Source organism: Helicoverpa zea, chromosome 22 (genome assembly GCF_022581195.2).
Source record: "Helicoverpa zea isolate HzStark_Cry1AcR chromosome 22, ilHelZeax1.1, whole genome shotgun sequence".
Taxonomy (NCBI): Eukaryota; Metazoa; Arthropoda; class Insecta; order Lepidoptera; family Noctuidae; genus Helicoverpa; species Helicoverpa zea.
In genome coordinates, this window is record NC_061473.1 from 5739377 (window position 1) to 5758241 (window position 18865).

Sequence of the window (18865 nt, forward strand, 5' to 3'; positions counted from 1 at the left end):
AGTACTATGGCGTACAAAATATTTATAATGAAATTGAAATTACATTATATTATTATTGTAATTATATTATTATTGTAATTATGTCATTTTTGAATATTATATAGTATGTACAGTCAAATATATTTGTTTATTATGTCACTAGCGATTCATCCTCCAAGTATTCTTTGATACTGTAGTAATTTTTTTCTAATAACAGTCTAAATAGCACTCTTTTAAATAATAACGATGGTAAATCTTGGATATTATTTGGTAAGTGGTTATATATAGTTATTGCCATGCAGTAAATATTTCTTTTATATAATATTAATTTTACTTGGGGTAATTTCAATTTGTCTTTGTGTCGTACTCTACTATTTGTTTTGTAGTGCTTTTTTTCAAATAGATCATAATTGTTTTTAACAAACATGCATGTTTCAAATATATAAAGACATGGTAAAGACAGTATTTTAAGTTTTTGGAATAGAGGTTTACAGCTGTCATTTGACGATTTCCCATAAAAAAAGTAATGACCCACTGTGTGATGTGATACTCGTGGCTCATACTTTGGCTCAAGTTCAATGCCAACATAAAAGTCAGTTTTTCTTAACTGTTTACTTTGAATATTGAATGTGAAAACTCGTAGAAAATTGTTGTTTTCAGGAAACCGTCGTTTATGTTGTCGGTGAAATTGCGTTTTCGTAGTTCTGTAGTTTTTATATTTTTTTTGTATTCTGTTACCATGCTATATCGAGTACCCTTCTTGCACGAGTCCGACTCGCACTTGGCCGGTTTTTTTTGACCTCATAAATAAGCGATGTATAATTAAAAAAAATAGTTTATAACTTTTACCTTTGTTTTATAATTACTATTTATTATATAGAAGATTGACATTTGAACTACTTATCTTAGTTATCTTCTCATGAATCATTGCATAGCGTGTCACCAATTAATGGCGTGCATAATTATGCATTTCCACTTAGCACTCTAAATAATTACACAGTACTCTGCCCACTGAGATTACATTCCCTTATTAACGTGTTACTACGAGCATAGTACTTGCTCTATTTACAGGAAAATAACCTGAATGGCCTTATGATAAGAATAATATATATAGAATAACCTTAAGTAGAATTTATATGCACGCTCAGATCTCGGCTCAGTTGATCCAGTGTGACTAGCGCGGAAACATGATTCTCGCCATAGTTTATTACCTGTTTATAACAACGCTAGTTGCCTATTTCATAATATTGTTGACTATATTGATCACATTAACGTTTATAAAAATTAAACTAGAACCTGTGAAAGGAGTGTGTAAATCTAATGCTAAACTTGACGGGAAGATCGCGTTAGTGACTGGCGGGAACCAAGGCATCGGGTTGGAGACCGCTCGCGGGCTTGCGTCCCATGGAGCTACCGTTGTCATCGCGTGCCGGGATAAAGACAAAAGTGCAAAAGCTATCGCCGACATCATAGCAACTACAGGAAACAAAAATATTGAGTTCAGGCATTTAGACCTCGCCAGTTTCAGCAATGTGAGACAATTCGCTGAAGATTTCAACAAATCCTACGATCGCCTCGATATTTTAGTGAACAATGCTGGCTGCGGTGGCTACTCGTTCAGTTTAACTAAAGACGGGGTCAGTGAAGTCATGCAAATCAACTATTTTGGGCCCTTCCTGTTAACAAACCTGCTGTTAGACAAACTAAAGGCTTCCAAGCCTAGCCGGATCATCATAGTGTCATCTTGCCTGCACTATCTTGGAAAACTGCACCCAGACGAAATACGATTCGGAGGAGATGGGGTGCTGAATCAATTTCTCATATATGCTAAAAGTAAACTATGTGATCTGCTCTGGACGAAGGCATTGGCGAAAAGACTCCCTGAAGGCGTGACGGTCAACAGTTTGCACCCCGGGGCTGTGAAGACTGATATATTTAAGAAGCTGCCATATGTTATTAGCAAGACTGTGGATATACTGTTGGAGCTGTTTGCGTGTAAGACGCCTAGAGAGGGCGCTCAGACGACACTGTACTGCTGTCTGGCTGAGGAGCTGGAGAAGGTCACGGGGAAGTACTTCATGGAGTGCGCAGAAGCAGGGTACAGCAGCCTCGCTGATGACGACGACCTGGTCGAAGAAGTCTGGAACAACAGTATAAAGATCACGAATTTTAATGAATCCAGTCGCTGAAGTCGATACCTATGTAAATATGTATATTGTTAATTTAATTAGACGTGCATTTTACGTCAATTTGCGGTTGTTGTGCGTAGCTAATAAATAATTTAATGGAAGAAAGAAAAGTGAATTTGAATGACGGATCTACATAAATGAATAAATAGTGTCAAAGTTCAAAAAATAAACTGAATAAGGTCTATAGCCAGACATTAAAATGAATATGAGTGTTGCACTGGTGAAGGTCACAGTATTTATTTTATTTATTTGGCTCACCAACAATTGTTTACCCGATAAAAATATTAAATAATACAATACTTATGTATTTCGGTGCTAATACTGTAGTAATGGATAGGAGTTTAATTTATAATACACTAAGTAATAAATAAATGTATTCTTGTATGGTAAAGAATGTCAAAAGAAAATTAATATTCCTTGTTTTCAAAATCAGAGGGTGTCTTTTCAAATCTGACCTTCTTACGAAACGTCAATTGGTAGGTGCAAGGTACCAAGGAGTGGGTCTTATGAAGAAGAAACGGCAAAAACTCGATAGAACAGAAGTTTTTACAGTATTTGACTTTTTTCACCTATGCAATGGTTGAACTTAGAGTGGTCAAAACAGACAAATGAGAAAGGACAACTTGATAACTTTGCAAACAATTGCTTTGTGTTTACAAATTACTTTAAGTCATTTCATTTCATTTATTTATTCAGAACAACATTACATTGTGTAGAACATACAACTTACAACTAATAGTTAAAATTATGTTACAATTTAATTCCCTGACACAGTTATAATTGTAAGAAATCTGATACAGAGTACAAACATTTTTCTAACAAAAATGCCTTTAATTCCTTTTTAAATGAATTAGGGCTATTAATTAATAGTTTGAGATTAGTTGGTAGCCTATTAAACAATTCCACTGCTTGGTACCCGGAGTTGCTTAGCTATATTAAAATTTGGAGCTATCTTGTGCTTGAAGGTTTTCCTTCTTGTACTTTCCCGTATCTTTCTTTCCTCTTGTGATTCAAACTGATGAATATACTTAGCAAAGTGACTTAAAGCAGTTAATATATATAAACTTGGAACTGTTAGTATTTTTAATACTTTAAAGTGTTCTTTGCATGACTCGGTCTGTGCGATCCTAACAATAGTCCTTATGGCACGTTTTTGCAAGACAAACGCTCTCTGGCTGTTATAATTGTAGCTGTTTCCCCAAAGCATGATGCTGTATCTTAAACGAGATTCTACTAGTGCATAGTAAATAGCTTAAGCTGCTTAAGATCCAAAAAATCTCTAAGGCTCCTGAGTGCATAGCACGCTGATGAAACAGAAGAGTCAACAGCAGCGAGTTCATGTTTCCAATTTAAATTCGCATCTATGATAACTCCTAAAAATTTGGCTTTGTCTTCTAATTCGATCTTATCTCCTTGGATCTGTACATCTAAATTATCTCTATTGCAAGTTGTAGTCTTAAATAAAATTATTTTAGTCTTACTAGTATTTAATATTAACATATTGGCTGAAAACCAGTCACTGAGATTTTGGAGGCACTTATTTACAGTTGCTGTCAAATTTTTTTAAAAGTCATTTGCAGCAGTTATTATATTTGTGTCATCTGCAAAAACAACAAGTCTAACATCTGGCTGTACATTATGCATATAATTTATTAAGTCATTTGTGAATATAATGAAAAGTATAGGTCCAAGGATTGAGCCTTGGGGTACTCCGCGTTTTACATTTGCAATTTTAGACGTATTCACTACTTCATGATTAGTATCATCAACACTTTTTATTTCTACATACATTCGTCTATTTTGTAGGTAAGATTTTAAAAGTAGTAAAAACTTTCCTCTGAACCCTTTTACCGTAGTGCTCTAGTTTATTAAGTAAAAGATCGTAATCCACTGTATCAAAAGCAGAGCTGAGGTCGATGAATAACCCAGCAACTTTCATTTTGTCATTTAATTTATGAATTATGTCATTTATAAGAGTGTCTATGGCATCAGAGCAACCGACGCCTTTTTGGTAACCGAATTGTCTTAGATTAATTATTTTGTTTACATTTAAATGTGCCATTAGTCTATGTTTAATTAATTTTTCAAACACTTTAGATAAAGTGGGTAATAAAGATATTGGTCGATAGTTTTTCGGTTCAGTCTTTGTACCTTTTTTGAATATTGGAACTACTTTAGCCAGTTTGAATTGGTCTGGAAAGACTGATTCTTCAAAACATTTATTAAGAAAATCTGATAAAGGCAAAGCTAAAAACTCTATATTCTCCTTTAGAATAGATATTGGTAAATCGTCAAGGCCGCAAGATGTTTTATTTGCCATTTTATTAATAATATTAGCTATCTCATATGGTGTGGTTGGATGGTACGTTAAATTTTCATCTACTCTGTTTGTCGACTCTAATACTTTGCTAGATATAGATGTCTATTTATTTAATTGACTTGCATTATCTACGACTGGTCGTCCAATTGCACACCGAGCGGCATCAGGTTTTCATCCAGTTCACTTATCATCATGTCATCTAGGTAGATCTAGAATTTAATGTATGTATATCCAAATTAGTTTTTGCGTTCTGCATAGTTACATGCTTAATTCTTTTTCTTCTTGCTTTATTTCCAATTTCATCTGGGAGCTACGTAATATGTTTTAACTCCATCATATTAGCATTCACTTATAATTCTTAATTCACGATCATATTTTAGCCAACCTGACTATCATTTCTTTCGTCTACCTCTCTGTTTCCATCCATCCTTAATACTTCATCTATTCATATGCTACAAACTACTCATTGATCCATATTTTTTTTAAATCTTTCTATGAATATTATTTCTCATGCATGAATAAATAATTTTCTTCTTATCGAGTAAGCTAATTATAGTATTTATCACGTAATAAGCCCTCGTGTCTGACTTTTCTTAAATCCGCCTGACGCCCTGCAGTAATAATGTATTTAATAAGTGTAGACGCGACGATCCATTGTTTAGTTTATGTATATCAATTAAAAAATATGTGGTAATTACATACTAATTACTTTCATAACTATAACATAATTCAGAGAAATCCTGCGGGTAATCTCATTGTTTAAGTGTTTTAATTGGTCACTAATTATCTATTAACCACTCATTAAGTTTATAATCATAATTGATGTTACTAAAAGGGATGATGCTGTCGCTAAGCGGACCTCTTATTATTCTAGCTTCTACAATCTCTTTCAAATGTACACCACACCACTCGGTCCCGCGGTTTACTATTCCGAACTCTAAGTAATTCTGAGCACCCTTGAATTGTTAGGGTTCGATGCCCTGGTCACCTTACACGTGTAAACATACTTGCCATTCTTAATCGGTCAGTAAGAGTCGCAGGGTCGATGAAAGTTTAGAGGACTCTGGTCAATGTTTAGACTAAAATCTTCTTCGGAAACGAGAGTTTTAAATATGCTGACTATACTACTACCAGTAGGCGCTGTATTGCCGTTGGCAGCAGTTTATACAGTTAGCGAAAAGCCAAAAGTTCGTTCTTCAGAAAGTTAGGACAACCCCAAAGGGATAAATGGTAATGATACAAATATAAATTTACTACTAATTGCTACAGGCATTAGCAATAAATTAGCAAAAGAAATACGCGAATCAATCTAAGTAGGTACATATGTAATTTTTAACTGAACCAAAATTGGTGATAACCTCTACACGTGTATATTCAAAGTAGGTAAGTAAGCTTACATATTCACGATGCGTATTGGATCAGTAACCTCGGCGAGCCCAAAGCGGCAACATGATACTCACTATCTTATACTTATTATTTGCAACAGTATTCGTTTTATTCCTCGCTTTGATTCTGCTCATATTATTGCCGGCGATATACATAAAAGTTAAATTAGAGCCCGTGAAAGGAGTATGTAAATCTGACGTGAGGCTAGACGGGAAGGTCGCGCTGGTGACTGGCGGGAACCAAGGCATCGGGTTAGAGACCGCCCGCGAGCTAGCTGCGCGCGGCGCCGCCGTCGTCATCGCGTGTCGAGACAAGGACAGGAGTGCACAAGCCATCGCCGACATCACAGCCTCCACAGGGAACCACAACGTCGTGTACAAACACTTAGACCTCGCCAGATTCAGCAGTGTCAAACAATTCGCTGAAGACTTCAACAGCACTTACGATCGCCTCGATATTTTAGTCAACAACGCTGGTTGCGGCGGTCTAAAATGCAAACTGACTGGAGATGGCGTCGACGTGGTGATGCAGGTCAACTACTTTGGACCGTTCCTGCTGACGAACCTGCTGTTAGACAAACTGAAAGCTTCTCAACCTAGCAGGATCATCATAGTGTCATCTTATCTCCATCATTTCGGAAAATTCCGCGTCAGTGATATGCATCTACCACTCGAGCAGGGAATCAAAAATCAGGTGCTAATGTACTCGAGGAGTAAGTTGTGTGATGTAATGTGGGCAAAAGCGTTAGCTAAGAGATTACCTGCAGGTGTGACTGTCAACTCCTTACATCCAGGAGTTGTTAGAACCGACATATTTAAGAGGCTTCCACCATCAGTGAGGAAGGTGTTAGATCTAGTGATAGATATGTTTTCGTTTAAGACGCCTAAAGAGGGCGCTCAGACGACGCTGCACTGCTGCCTGGCTGAGGAGCTGGAGCACGTGACGGGGAAGTACTTCATGGAGTGTGCAGAAGCAGGGTACAGCAGCCTCGCTGATGACGAGGATCTGGTCGAAGAAGTCTGGAACAATAGTATAAAAATCACCAATACCTAATGTTTAACGAATCTAGTCTGGTTCACTGAAGTCGAAACCATTGTAAATAACATATTGTTATACTAATTAAATGCATTTACCTACGACTGTGAAAACAAAGGTAAATTAAATTACACTAGTGTACATACATATATCTACATTAATGAATACTAGTATTAAAGTTCAAATACCTAAATACGCTTCTTGAATCCCTAATTCAAGTGCAGATAGACTTGTGGGGGCTTCAGTAGCTGCCACAACATCATCATCATCATCATCTCAGCCATAGGACGTTCACTGCTGAACATAGGCCACAACATAGTTCAGAGCAAAAATTGTCGAAGCAACCATGTGTGATACGAACCATTTCGATTTTAGACCTTTCCTTTTAGGTGATATAGGCCACTTACTGATGAATTGCCTGAAAGATGACATGAATAGGAAGGGAGTGAGTGTCAGTATGACAAGTGACAGGGAGGAATGGAAGCTAAGGCTGTTGCGCCGACCCCAAATAAAATTGTGAACAACGCAGAAAAACGAAGAAGAAAGTCTACTGCTAAACCATATTCCGTCACCTTTTGTAAACAACTGCAAAATGATAGAACCTACAACAATCAATTTGATGCAAGATTCTTTTTAGGTACTACTAAATAAATGGCTGTCGGGTTTACTTACGTCTCGAGTGCACCCAAACAAAAAGTATTGTTAATACTAAGTCTGTCTTTAGAATTCGATCTGTCTCTATGTACACTATTTCATGACATTTGATTCAGGTGTTTCACCATAAAATAAAGTAGCTATAGTCTTCTTGTAAACCACTGAGGCTTTGAGTCATAAATTATTTCGATCAGATCATGCGGCTATAGGTACTTAGCCACTAATAAAGTTTATTGCAATTATTAAATACATTGTAAGAAGTAGGTAATGAGTGCCCTAAATGCATAGTCCAAGGTTCGATGCCCAGCTTACTTGTGATACCTTTAGTTGCCTTTCTCAAGGATACAGTAACAGCCGCATGCACTCATGCAGTTTTAGACGACTGACTAAAATATAAACTCTTAACAACGGTAGGTAGGGTAAGCTTCAGTCTTGGCGGTAATTTGTAGATCATTGAAACTAATGGTTAGCCAAAATCTGACAATTCCAAAAATCAGTCTTTCTTATCTATATTGTGTGGTTTGACCCTCAAGACTCGTTTGAAAGATATCCCCACGACTTGTTAACCTCGTTTTCTGGCTCAATCATCTCAAAGGTAGACAGCTGAGCTGAGCATACTGGATGGTACGTATTCCTCAAGGTAAAAATCGTAATAAAGGAAAACTTGCCCCAAGGCGCTTTGCTAGTTCCATACGTAATTAATACTTTTGCAGTACCTACGTACCCAAGTAGTGAGTTGTTTTTATAAAATAAAAGCGTTATTGTATTTTATCTATAAACATCCATTTTGTTTACGGAACTCTAGACAATTTTTAACCGAACCAAAATAAATTGGGTGATTAAGACCCTGCACGCATAATATGAATATTAAAATACGAGTTAGCTTATTCACGCGGACCATTGGATCAGTAACCTCGACGACCCCAAAGCGGCAACTGATACTCACTATCTTATACTTATTGTTGGCAACAGTATTCGTTTTATTCCTCGCTTTGATTCTGCTCATATTATTGCCTGCGATATACATAAAAGTTAAATTAGAGCCCGTGAAAGGAGTATGTAAATCTGACGTGAGGCTAGACGGGAAGGTCGCGCTGGTGACTGGCGGGAACCAAGGCATCGGGCTAGAGACCGCCCGCGAGCTAGCTGCGCGCGGCGCCGCCGTCGTCATCGCGTGTAGAGACAAGGACAGGAGTGCACAAGCCATCGCCGACATCACAGCCTCCACAGGGAACCACAACGTCGTGTACAAACACTTAGACCTCGCCAGATTCAGCAGTGTCAGACAATTCGCTGAAGACTTCAACAGCACTTACGATCGCCTCGACATTTTAGTCAACAACGCTGGCTGTGCCGGCCTGAAATGCAAACTGACTGGAGATGGCGTCGACGTGGTGATGCAAGTCAACTACTTTGGACCGTTCCTGCTGACGAACCTGCTGTTAGACAAACTGAAAGCTTCTCAACCTAGCAGGATCATTATAGTGTCATCTTGTCTCCATCATTTTGGAAAAATCCGCATCAGTGATATGCATTTGCCCCTCGAGCAAGGAGTCAAAAACCAGATGCTAATGTACTCGAGGAGTAAGTTATGTGATGTGCTGTGGACAAAGGCGTTAGCCAAGAGATTACCTGCAGGTGTGACTGTCAACTCCTTACATCCTGGTTTTGTTAGAACTGATATATTTAAGAGGCTTCCGCCATCGGCGAAGAAGGTGTTAGATCTAGTGATAGATATGTTTTCGTTTAAGACGCCTAAAGAGGGCGCTCAGACGACACTGCACTGCTGCCTGGCTGAGGAGCTGGAGCACGTGACGGGGAAATACTTCATGGAGTGTACAGAAGCAGGGTACAGCACCCTCGCTGATGACGACGACCTGGTCGAAGATGTGTGGGTCAAAAGTCTGAAGATAACTAGTTAAATAACCTTTGAATTGGTTGCGGTTAAGAACCGGTCAGTCAATGATATTGCGCATTTTTATCGAGCAGTTAATAAACTTTTAAATGAAAAAGTTCGAAGGTCAAATGCATGTACATTGTGTAAGTAGGTACTACATATAAACATATATTATAGTCAATTCAAACAACAACAACCTTTGTTTACTTTTTCCCTATCTTCTTCAATTAGATCTAAACATAGAACATCTAGATACATTTATAAGCCCTAAATGGGATCATCTATGCCCACTGTGGCAAACCAAAATTGTAGAAGAAAAGCTTTACGGTAGCACTGAAGTAGATCCAAATTAGGTATGTCTATGTAAGAAATTAGAATACGAAAACAAGGAAGATGAAAGCTGGACTAGAGAAGCTATAATTATACCAAAGTCCAATCCCATAATTCATCACGGCTTAGACGGACGAGACCCGTTTCTTTCGTAGGCATGCGTAGCTTGTGATCGTTTAAAATATAAACAGAGCCGGTTTATCTACAATATCTATGTGGCATAATTATTCAATTAATTATCTTTATGTAGGTGCTACTAAACTGTGTCTATATTTTCTAAAATAAATAAAAGACTTGACACGTAGGGATGCTAAATCACTAAACTATCGTATGTATTGGTCTAGACTCTAGACTAGAGTATCCTTTGTCCTTTCTCGAGCTGTATCAAACATTTAAATCGGTTCGGTAGTTTTGGTTTGAGTGTTTATAATAGGCCTGACATCTGTTCATGATAGGTAAATAAACACGAATACATTGTGGCCATGATAACCATTAATGCAACAATCACTCAACTATGTATATCTTTGTCCAATCTTTAAGGAAAAGCCATTGCAGTGCTGACGTCTTTAGAATGTAAAGTAATAAAAGCTTCATAAAATCCAGTTATACATTTATTTATTCGCCTACAATGGTTATTTTTGACGTCAAAATGAAAAAAAAAAATAGACGAGATAAAAAAAAACTTAATTCAGTGTGCTTACTAGGTACCTATTCATTTTCAGGTTCTTCTTCGAACAAGAAACGTTCGGGATTTGCGTGTTCTACCACTAAGAGCAACCCAGTAGTTCGGACAAAACAAACACTTCAGCTTTCTAATATTCAGTCCAGAAGTTCAAACATTCACATAATAAGAATCATTCAGCAACCAGACTTTTGAAGACCCGGAAAAAATATTTCTTCTTGCAATAAACCATAGCATGTCACAGGTGTTTTTAACATTATAAAATTTCTTATTTCCAGGGCTAGGGCGTACAGGAGTCCTGATAGCCTGCTACCTAGTCTACTCCCTGAGGATCAGAGCGAATGACGCCATCAGACTGGTGCGTAAGAAGCGCCCCAAGTCTGTGCAGACGTCTGGCCAGATCCTATGTGTGCAGCAGTTTGAACACTATATGTTGCCGCAGACTATCGTTTTTAGTTCCAAGTTAGTATTACATTCATATCTTCATACTGAGAATCGGTACAGTACGCCTAGCAATGAAATTAGATCGCTGCTAAAAAACACGCCTTCGAAAATGGTTTGTGGACACAAATAACAGATCAAAACTCGAAGGAGAACTTAAAGAAACCAATTCGACTTGAGCAAGCGTAGTGATTAACTCGCATTTTTTCTCTTTATAAGAAGCCAGTTGTTTATAGGGGGCCAGTAAAAAATAAGGAGTATAATGATGGTTTTATTTTACAGAGAAACTCTAAATTTGACAAAAGACAGGAAAACGTCGGAGTTTACATTAAAACAATACCTGTATCGACAGCGTGCTACTCTGCACGGACTCGAAGAGAGAGCCTTCAGGGAACTGCCAAAGGTGAGTAGATTATTCAACTAGATTAGACCTAGAACTAAAAGATTCATCACCTAGGTATTATATTCGAAGAGTCTACCATTTGTAGAATGCCAATGAAGAGGAATATTTTCCACCTAAAAGCCACAAAAGCATTCTGTAGCATTCATTTAGTGTGTAGAAACACAGCCGAAGTCAGAATTATTTAGTTCAAATACTATACCTAAGCTACTGAAAACTCTTATAGAAAGTAAGACCCTATTTGCACAGAAAAAAGAGAAAGGAAAGTTTGTAAGACTTTCATAATTATAAAGTTACTAAAACTTTTTCCGACATCATTTCCAGATAGTATACTGCCTATGTGAACGTCTTCTGAAGTTATGTGGGTGCCAGCAGAGCGTGGGGCTGGACTTCCGTGTGAAGAACAAGCCCTTCTACAAGTCCTTCATGGTGTACAAGCTGAGGAAGAGCAAACCTCCCGACCCTACCACTCCTGAGGAAGCCACTACTGAACATGGTCAGTTCTTGAGGTCTTATAAAGTCCTTGCTAACGTTGACTTTGACAATTTATGAGTTTCAGTGCTGCTGCTTGTGGGTTCATATTCTATTTATATAAGTTACGTTTAACGGCAGTGGGATACTGCTAACGTCCATGGTTAGGTACATACCTATATATATACAATAAATAGACTTATAAAATAAAGAGACTTGAAAAATATAAACAGTAAGACAGTTCCATCCCGAGTATGATGGTCCCGTTAAAATTACCCTTCCAAGAAAGGCGTCTTGCCGCTCGCTAGAAAATAAAACCCTTGAAAAACATGAATGTTGTAAATCATATTTGTACAATTCCAGAACAAATTCCAACACTGCCAATGGTGGAATGGCGCGACCCAGTAGAGGAGGATATCGAGAGGAACCTGGAGTCAGTCAGCCGTATCACGGGCACCGCCAACAACGGCAGTTTGCCGGCTTTGCAGATTTATGAGGTAAGGCCAAAAACCAGGATCATAGAAGGTATTTTTCTCACACTGTAAAAACCTCGTTTCTTGGAACCAGTCCTGAATTCGCCTAGAAGCATACTAAGCAATTGCTTAGACTCTTAGGAGCATCATGTTACCTTAATCCGGCACTGCCTGGGGAAATTACTTTTAGTACCTGGAAATACCGAATTACTTATTTATTTAACTTACAGTTAATGTACACATTTGATGAGGCAAGAAGAAAAATCGAACAATCAAGTTCAAAGGCACTGCGTATATATAAAATACTTATGTATATGCAAATTATCTACACTTCGCATTAATTTTTTCAGGCATTCACAGTGGACCATCATAGTCTTCCAGAAGAAAGGATGAAATATTTAAAGCAACTTCGCAACGAAATCAACCAACAGAGAGAAGCCTTCGATAAAATAAATGTTGAGGTAACGAAAAACATCTCAATCTACCAGGTATGCCACGCTCCCGGATAAGAGCATATAGCCTTCCTCAATAAATGGGCTATCCATGTACAACTGAAATAATTTTTCAAATGACTCTCTTAGTTGCTGAGTTTGGAGCGTTCGAACAAAGAAACTGAACAAGAAGAAAAGATAAGAGACCAAAAAATAAAAAATCCATTTTGGGGCATCATCATGAGTTGTTTTACATTGAAGTGCCTATATATTTGTTTATGTTACTACGCACGTTTTAAGTACAACACTGACTGACTTTAATTTATCTCCATTTCAGAACGACCCCACGATTCTGACGGGGTTGCTGTTTGAATGGCTGGAGGGTCTGAAGCAGCCGGTGCTGGACCGAGAGGATCTCTCCCTCATTGTGGGCAGAGCGTACAATGTGGAGTCTTGCGTGCTGGCATTGACTATGGTGATTTAAATCAGTGTTTTATTTTTACGATTTTAAAAACAACAATTTTAAGAACTAGTCACCGAACACTTTACGGCCCAAGTTCACCGCCAAAGTTTCTTAAAAATTCACACTAAACAGCTGTTTTAAGGAAAGTGACGTTCGGTGAATTCCGGCCTAAGATACTTTAAAGGCAACCGTAACTGGAAAAAAAATAGGTACCTATAGCTTGCTTCTTGATCTCAATGTCCTGAAAAATATAATTATTTACCAAGTTAATAGGTATCGTCGGCTTCTACTGAGTTAAACCCATACCTCTTTTTCTTCTGGATTTCGATGTACACCAGGAAACAATCCCATAGCCAAGTCAGGACCTATTTACATAATTGTTAGGAATGTGCGCCAAGACCCTTTATTAAAAACTCTGCAATCAATTTTCAGGAAGACATCATGCTCTTAGAATACCTCCTCCGCTTCGTGACACGTCTCCGCCCTCTCGCTGCCAACAAGAAAGTGGACATCCTGAAGCGACTCCTCGCCTCCCTCACGCATCAGACTGTTAGCATCAACGGACGTTGTCTTCCTACCCGCAAGGTAACTGTTTTATAGATCTAGTCAAATATCTTTGCGGTTCTGAACTTTGCTACTGCTATAGTGTCTCCAAGAGAGTCAAAATGTTCAAGAGAAATATAATACCCATAAAAAATCTATGAGCAAAAACACTAGAGCTCTCATCATATACCTTTGCAACCCAAGAGTCATCCGTTTATTTTGTAGTGCTAAACGGTCCTCTTCGAAGAGAATTTGCACTCCTAAGGTGAAAGAGTCCAAAATAAAAACTGGTTAAATATTGAACCTATTTTTCTGCAAGTCAATTAGGTATAGATTTCACCCATAAAAGCTATATCTCAAAGTATTTTATTCAAAAGGTCCACTTCTCACAGATTTTATATAAGCAAACTCTTTGCAGCCTATTAACTGTCTTACCCCTTTGCAGGACTTCCAAAGACTAAGAGAAGGCACCAGCAGCCAGGTGATAAACTTCATGCTGCGTATGATAGTGGAACTGCAGAAAGATATGATGAAGCCTGGGAAAGATGATGCCGATGTCGTGGTACCGCAGCGAAGGTTCAGAATAAAGGCTTGGAAATAAATATTGAGTGGTTTCATTTCTTCTTTAAAATATTTACATAAGCTAAGTAGAATCTACGTGTAAGCCAAGTAGAAACTACTTCTCGCACCCGGATAAGTGATTTTGGGTCTAAAGATTATAACCAAATCTGATTTAAATCGGTTCAGTAGTTTTGGGGTGAAAGCGCGTACATAGACAAAGGAATAAGTAAGTAAGGGTAATAAGGGGTCTTCCTACCTATTAAATCTACATTTTATTTGCATAGAATAACATCAACTGAAACGACAAACATTTAGACATGCTCATCTTTTCTATTTTAGTTGAAATTTGCGTTATAGTAAAAAAATATTTTACCAATAGAGTCCTATTGGCATCTAATACATTCAAGTCTTTCCAAAAATTCTAAAAAGATTCAAATACATAATTTACTAAGTAGAAAGGCTAAAATCTAAATGTTACATAATGTACAATGATGATAATCAAGGTATACACGTAAAATAAATAGATGAAAGAAACCTATTTAGTAATCACATAGCAAATCGACTATTTACTATTTTAGTAACCGAAGCACATCACTAAAAATTTTGACATTTCGCCATCAGTGGCCGAAGCCTGTGTCGTGTCATCGAATCGTAATTATACACGTCGAACGAAGTACAATATTATCTATACCTGTGTAGTGCAACGTTGGCATTTTTATTATTTACAATAAAAATATAACTGTTTCCATCATGTCGTCAACTGAAGAAACTTCTCAGCTCAAAGCTGGCCATCCCCCGGCAGGTATAAACTTAACTTTCGTTTACCTTTGTTTATGTATAATCAAGCGTAAACGTTGATTATTTTTTCTTAAATACAGTTATCAATGCCATATGGCAGTATAATAAGCATCTACTTCATTAATTAACCTAATCGTTACTGTTAATAATCCTAATTGGAAAATAATTTCGTGTCGAAGTAAACAAGTTGATTTATTTATAAACTGCAAAGCAATCAAGCTTGCCTTGAATTTGATAATGACGTCATTATTATGTGTGCTCTATGTTACGAATGGTTGCGTGTTGTTAAACAAAGACTTGTTAGCTTCAAGGTCGTCAAGCGGTCAGCTTTATGCCCATTCTTTAACATATTATTCTATAGAAAAAAAACCGGTAGACGAAAGCACTGAAACAGGAATAACTTGTAAACTCTTTTATAGTTTACACTCTGATCATTTTCCTTATTGCTAAATGCTTTAAAATGCAAAACTTTATCTTATACTTATACCTCAATCAAAGACCGTAACTGAATCAATTTTCACATAGTGCGTGGTCTATACAATTCACATATAGTATTATTTACCCCTTACAGTGAAAGCTGGTGGCATGAGAATCACCCAGCACAAGACTCCTCACTCAAAGGACAGCAAAGAGCCAGCAAATGAGGACTTAACTGGTCTCTCAGGACCTTCACCAGTTCCTTCAAACCCGGTATCAATCTCGGGGGCACCTAACAGAGGTAACGCAGACTTTACTCCGGAAGCTGCTCAGGTGGCCCACAGTCCGAAACCACCAGCGCATATCAACTTCAAGCCTCAAACAAATATTCAACAACCCCGGAAGTAGACTACATTCGACATATCAGAAGGCATTGAGGTTGTTAGGTAGATCCACAGAAAATGTTCAGAATTAGTTATATTGAAAACTTATTGATATTAAAAAAAAAACAATCTTCAGTTACATAAAATTATGTCAAGATAATTTCAAGTTTAATATTGCCATGGTGATATTATTAGAAAAAAAAATAAGAGGCCAGTTACTGACTGTTCTAGTCAAACTGCAACTTTAAATTCTTCTGAAAAGATATAAAAAACTGCTAGTATCATCAAAATATTCGTTTAAAATAGTAGTATTATAAAATTGAAAGATTTTCTGTTCATTTATCTATACACCTTGATAACTCACAATTATCATACTACTTGTTTACATTAGGTATTTTGGACACAAACATGGAAAACATATCTATAACTGTTTGTTTTGATAAGGTTATCTTATATAGATAAAGTAGGCAACCTATTGAATGGAAACAAAAATTAATAATACCTACCATGACAATAATGTTGCACCTATCAATAGGTTGTCCGTATTTACAAAATTAAAGTTTTAATCTATTCATCATCATTTTTACCATCCCAATGCTGGGAAACGCAGAGAAGGATTGAGTGGTAATCTATTTTATTCAGTGTGTTTATTTTTATCATTAATGTTATATGGAATATTCCATCCTAAACATTTCCATTCTCTGATTACAATAGAACACTTGTGCTAACAGAACATTCCATAATCCTATAAAATCTACAATCTATTGTTTGTGCTCAAATTCTTAATGTAAACAAAACTAAAACATACATGGTCCTAACTAAGCAACATTGTGTTAACTTACACAAACACGCAAGTATTGCCAGCATTTAAAACAATTCATTTATGTTAATTTCTGAATGTTGCCAAGTTATGACCATGTAAACAGCCTAGTGATTAGATTGGTATATTAAGAATATTTTGTATTATAAATAAGTACTTTATTTATTAATGTCTTATTATATCTGTTTGTGTCTTGTTATAACAACCTAATCAGTTTAAGGCTTATAAATACCAACTTTACAAAACAGGCATTTCAACAGTAAAATAGACATTTATAAAACTTCCTCCTATTCTAGTTAAATTAGTTATTCTTATTTTAGATAGGTGAAAATATATAAACTTAAATAACATCTGTTATTCATAGAAATGCCTGATATAATTTAAAAAGGAAAAAAAAATCTTTAAAGCTACAATAAGTGGATCAAATTACTGAAAAGTTGGAGCAAGCGCTCGAAATGTGTGCGTCACATTAGTGCATTAATTGTGCAAAAATAATTTCTATAAGCGCAAATAATATCTATGTATTTATAGCTCTATATCAACTTCATATAGTTGATGAGTAAAACACAATATATCTTCAAACATTGAATGTTTTAATGTGTCATTGTACTTAGATATAAAATGGTTATTGCTTACACTGTTTGTTCCAATAAAAAGTTCTTGAGTGAAGCATCATCATCAGCTTTTTTATCAACTAACTGTTGGGCACAGGCCTCTTCTCACACAGAAAAAGCAAAAGCGTTAATAACCACACTCTTGTTCAATGTGAGTTGGTGATTAAAAAGAGAATGGAAACCTACAAAGTGTTTTTGAGTTTTCTAGCGACAAAGTGTGAGCAAAGACCATTTTTCTAGATTTATTTTGAAAGTGTATGAAGCGATATAATACATATTATGGTACATATAAATGTGTAGATAGTTCAGTACATAGATATCCAGTGTTGTTGTCAATGATACAAAATGTGTTTTTAAGTCCACTGCAAGTAGTTTTGCACAAATTGTCTTTTTTTAATTTTTATGCTATTCTGACTGCCTTTAAAAAGTGGTCATCAATGTATTTTTTTTTCTTATTTAGTGTTTAAAAAAATTCAAGAATTTATAAGTCCCGACATATTACAGGGAATTTATTAACGTCCGTATTGGGTTTGAAAAAAATATATTTAAGTTATTGAATTGGCATTGTAAGTAATGTTTAAATTTTATTAAAAGGAGCTAGTTTCCGAGCAATAATTTCAATTAAATATAATTTTTATTTGGTGCTAAGCCATTATCGTTTTAAATTAGAACATAAAGCATTTCTTCACATTCCTAAACATTAAGTTTATGATTGCATTACCGAAAAAAAAAAAAAAAAAAGTTACATTATTAATATTGGTCTATAATGTTTTACATTTGACCGTGTGTTTTAAGCAGTGTTTCTTTTATATTTTTAATAGTTATAAAATAAATTGGTATAAAACCAAATCTGTTTTTTCTTCTGACCCTTCTCTTTCTTATTGCAATTTACGCAAAGTTATCATTACAAAGAACATTTGAAGTGTAAACCCCGAAGGTGATTATACAGGCTAGCAGAAAATTACTTAGTAAGTCATCCTCCGAGCCTTTTTCCCAATCATGTTGGGGTCGGCTTCCAGTCTAACCGGATTCAGCTGAGTACCAGTGCTTTACAAGAAGCGACTGCCTATCTGACCTCCTCAACCCAGTTACCCGGGCAACCCGATACCCCTTGGTTAGACTGGTGTCAGACTTACTGGCTTCTGACTACCCGTAACGACTGCCAAGGATGTTCAATGACAGCCGGGACCTACAGTTTAACGTGCCATCCGAAACCCAGCCAATGGTGTCTAAGATATACCTAGAAAGTACATACAAACTTAGAAAAGTTGCATTGGTACTTGCCTGACCTGGGATCGAACCCGCGCCCTCATACTTGAGAGGTTGGGCCTTTACCCACTAGGCCACCACGACTTTAAAAAAAAAAAAAAAATTACTTAGTAAGTACCTATCTTTTTTTGAATCAGTCTTCCACACCTCAACCAATATAATATAGAGGCCACAAAGACTAATATAATTTTATAAGGCAGCACCATTAATTTAAGGTGATGTATTTATTGTTCTTGATGCGGTATGCGGCCCGACGCGGGAATCAAACCCGAAATCGCTTTGCGGGTTTAAGAAAACTCACAAAGCAGC

The 18865-nt window shown here is 36.6% G+C and overlaps 5 protein-coding genes across 5 annotated transcripts; all 5 read left to right on the plus strand.

Annotated features, from left to right (window-relative positions):
• Positions 1–1124: 1124 nt before the first annotated feature.
• LOC124641521 (retinol dehydrogenase 11-like) lies at positions 1125–2575 on the plus strand. The gene has a single exon (XM_047179616.1). It carries the CDS (start codon positions 1167–1169, stop codon positions 2166–2168), a length of 1002 nt encoding a protein of 333 aa, XP_047035572.1. The 5' UTR covers positions 1125–1166; the 3' UTR covers positions 2169–2575.
• A 3200-nt stretch (positions 2576–5775) lies between these two features.
• LOC124641522 (retinol dehydrogenase 12-like) lies at positions 5776–7087 on the plus strand. The gene has a single exon (XM_047179617.1). It carries the CDS (start codon positions 5938–5940, stop codon positions 6925–6927), a length of 990 nt encoding a protein of 329 aa, XP_047035573.1. The 5' UTR covers positions 5776–5937; the 3' UTR covers positions 6928–7087.
• Positions 7088–8408: 1321 nt separating this feature from the next.
• Positions 8409–9650, plus strand: LOC124641520 (retinol dehydrogenase 12-like). The gene has a single exon (XM_047179615.1). It carries the CDS (start codon positions 8424–8426, stop codon positions 9483–9485), a length of 1062 nt encoding a protein of 353 aa, XP_047035571.1. The 5' UTR covers positions 8409–8423; the 3' UTR covers positions 9486–9650.
• A 588-nt stretch (positions 9651–10238) lies between these two features.
• On the plus strand, positions 10239–14296 carry LOC124641441 (protein tyrosine phosphatase domain-containing protein 1-like). Its single transcript, XM_047179509.1, has 9 exons — positions 10239–10245; positions 10751–10934; positions 11196–11316; positions 11638–11809; positions 12148–12281; positions 12608–12718; positions 13026–13163; positions 13584–13736; positions 14140–14296. The coding sequence occupies exons 1-9, from the start codon at positions 10239–10241 to the stop codon at positions 14293–14295; spliced, it is 1176 nt and encodes a 391-aa protein (XP_047035465.1). The 3' UTR covers position 14296.
• A 570-nt stretch (positions 14297–14866) lies between these two features.
• On the plus strand, positions 14867–18136 carry LOC124641500 (death-associated protein 1). The gene is made up of 2 exons (XM_047179583.1): positions 14867–15057; positions 15625–18136. Exons 1-2 carry the CDS (start codon positions 15006–15008, stop codon positions 15876–15878), a joined length of 306 nt encoding a protein of 101 aa, XP_047035539.1. The 5' UTR covers positions 14867–15005; the 3' UTR covers positions 15879–18136.
• Positions 18137–18865: the final 729 nt, after the last annotated feature.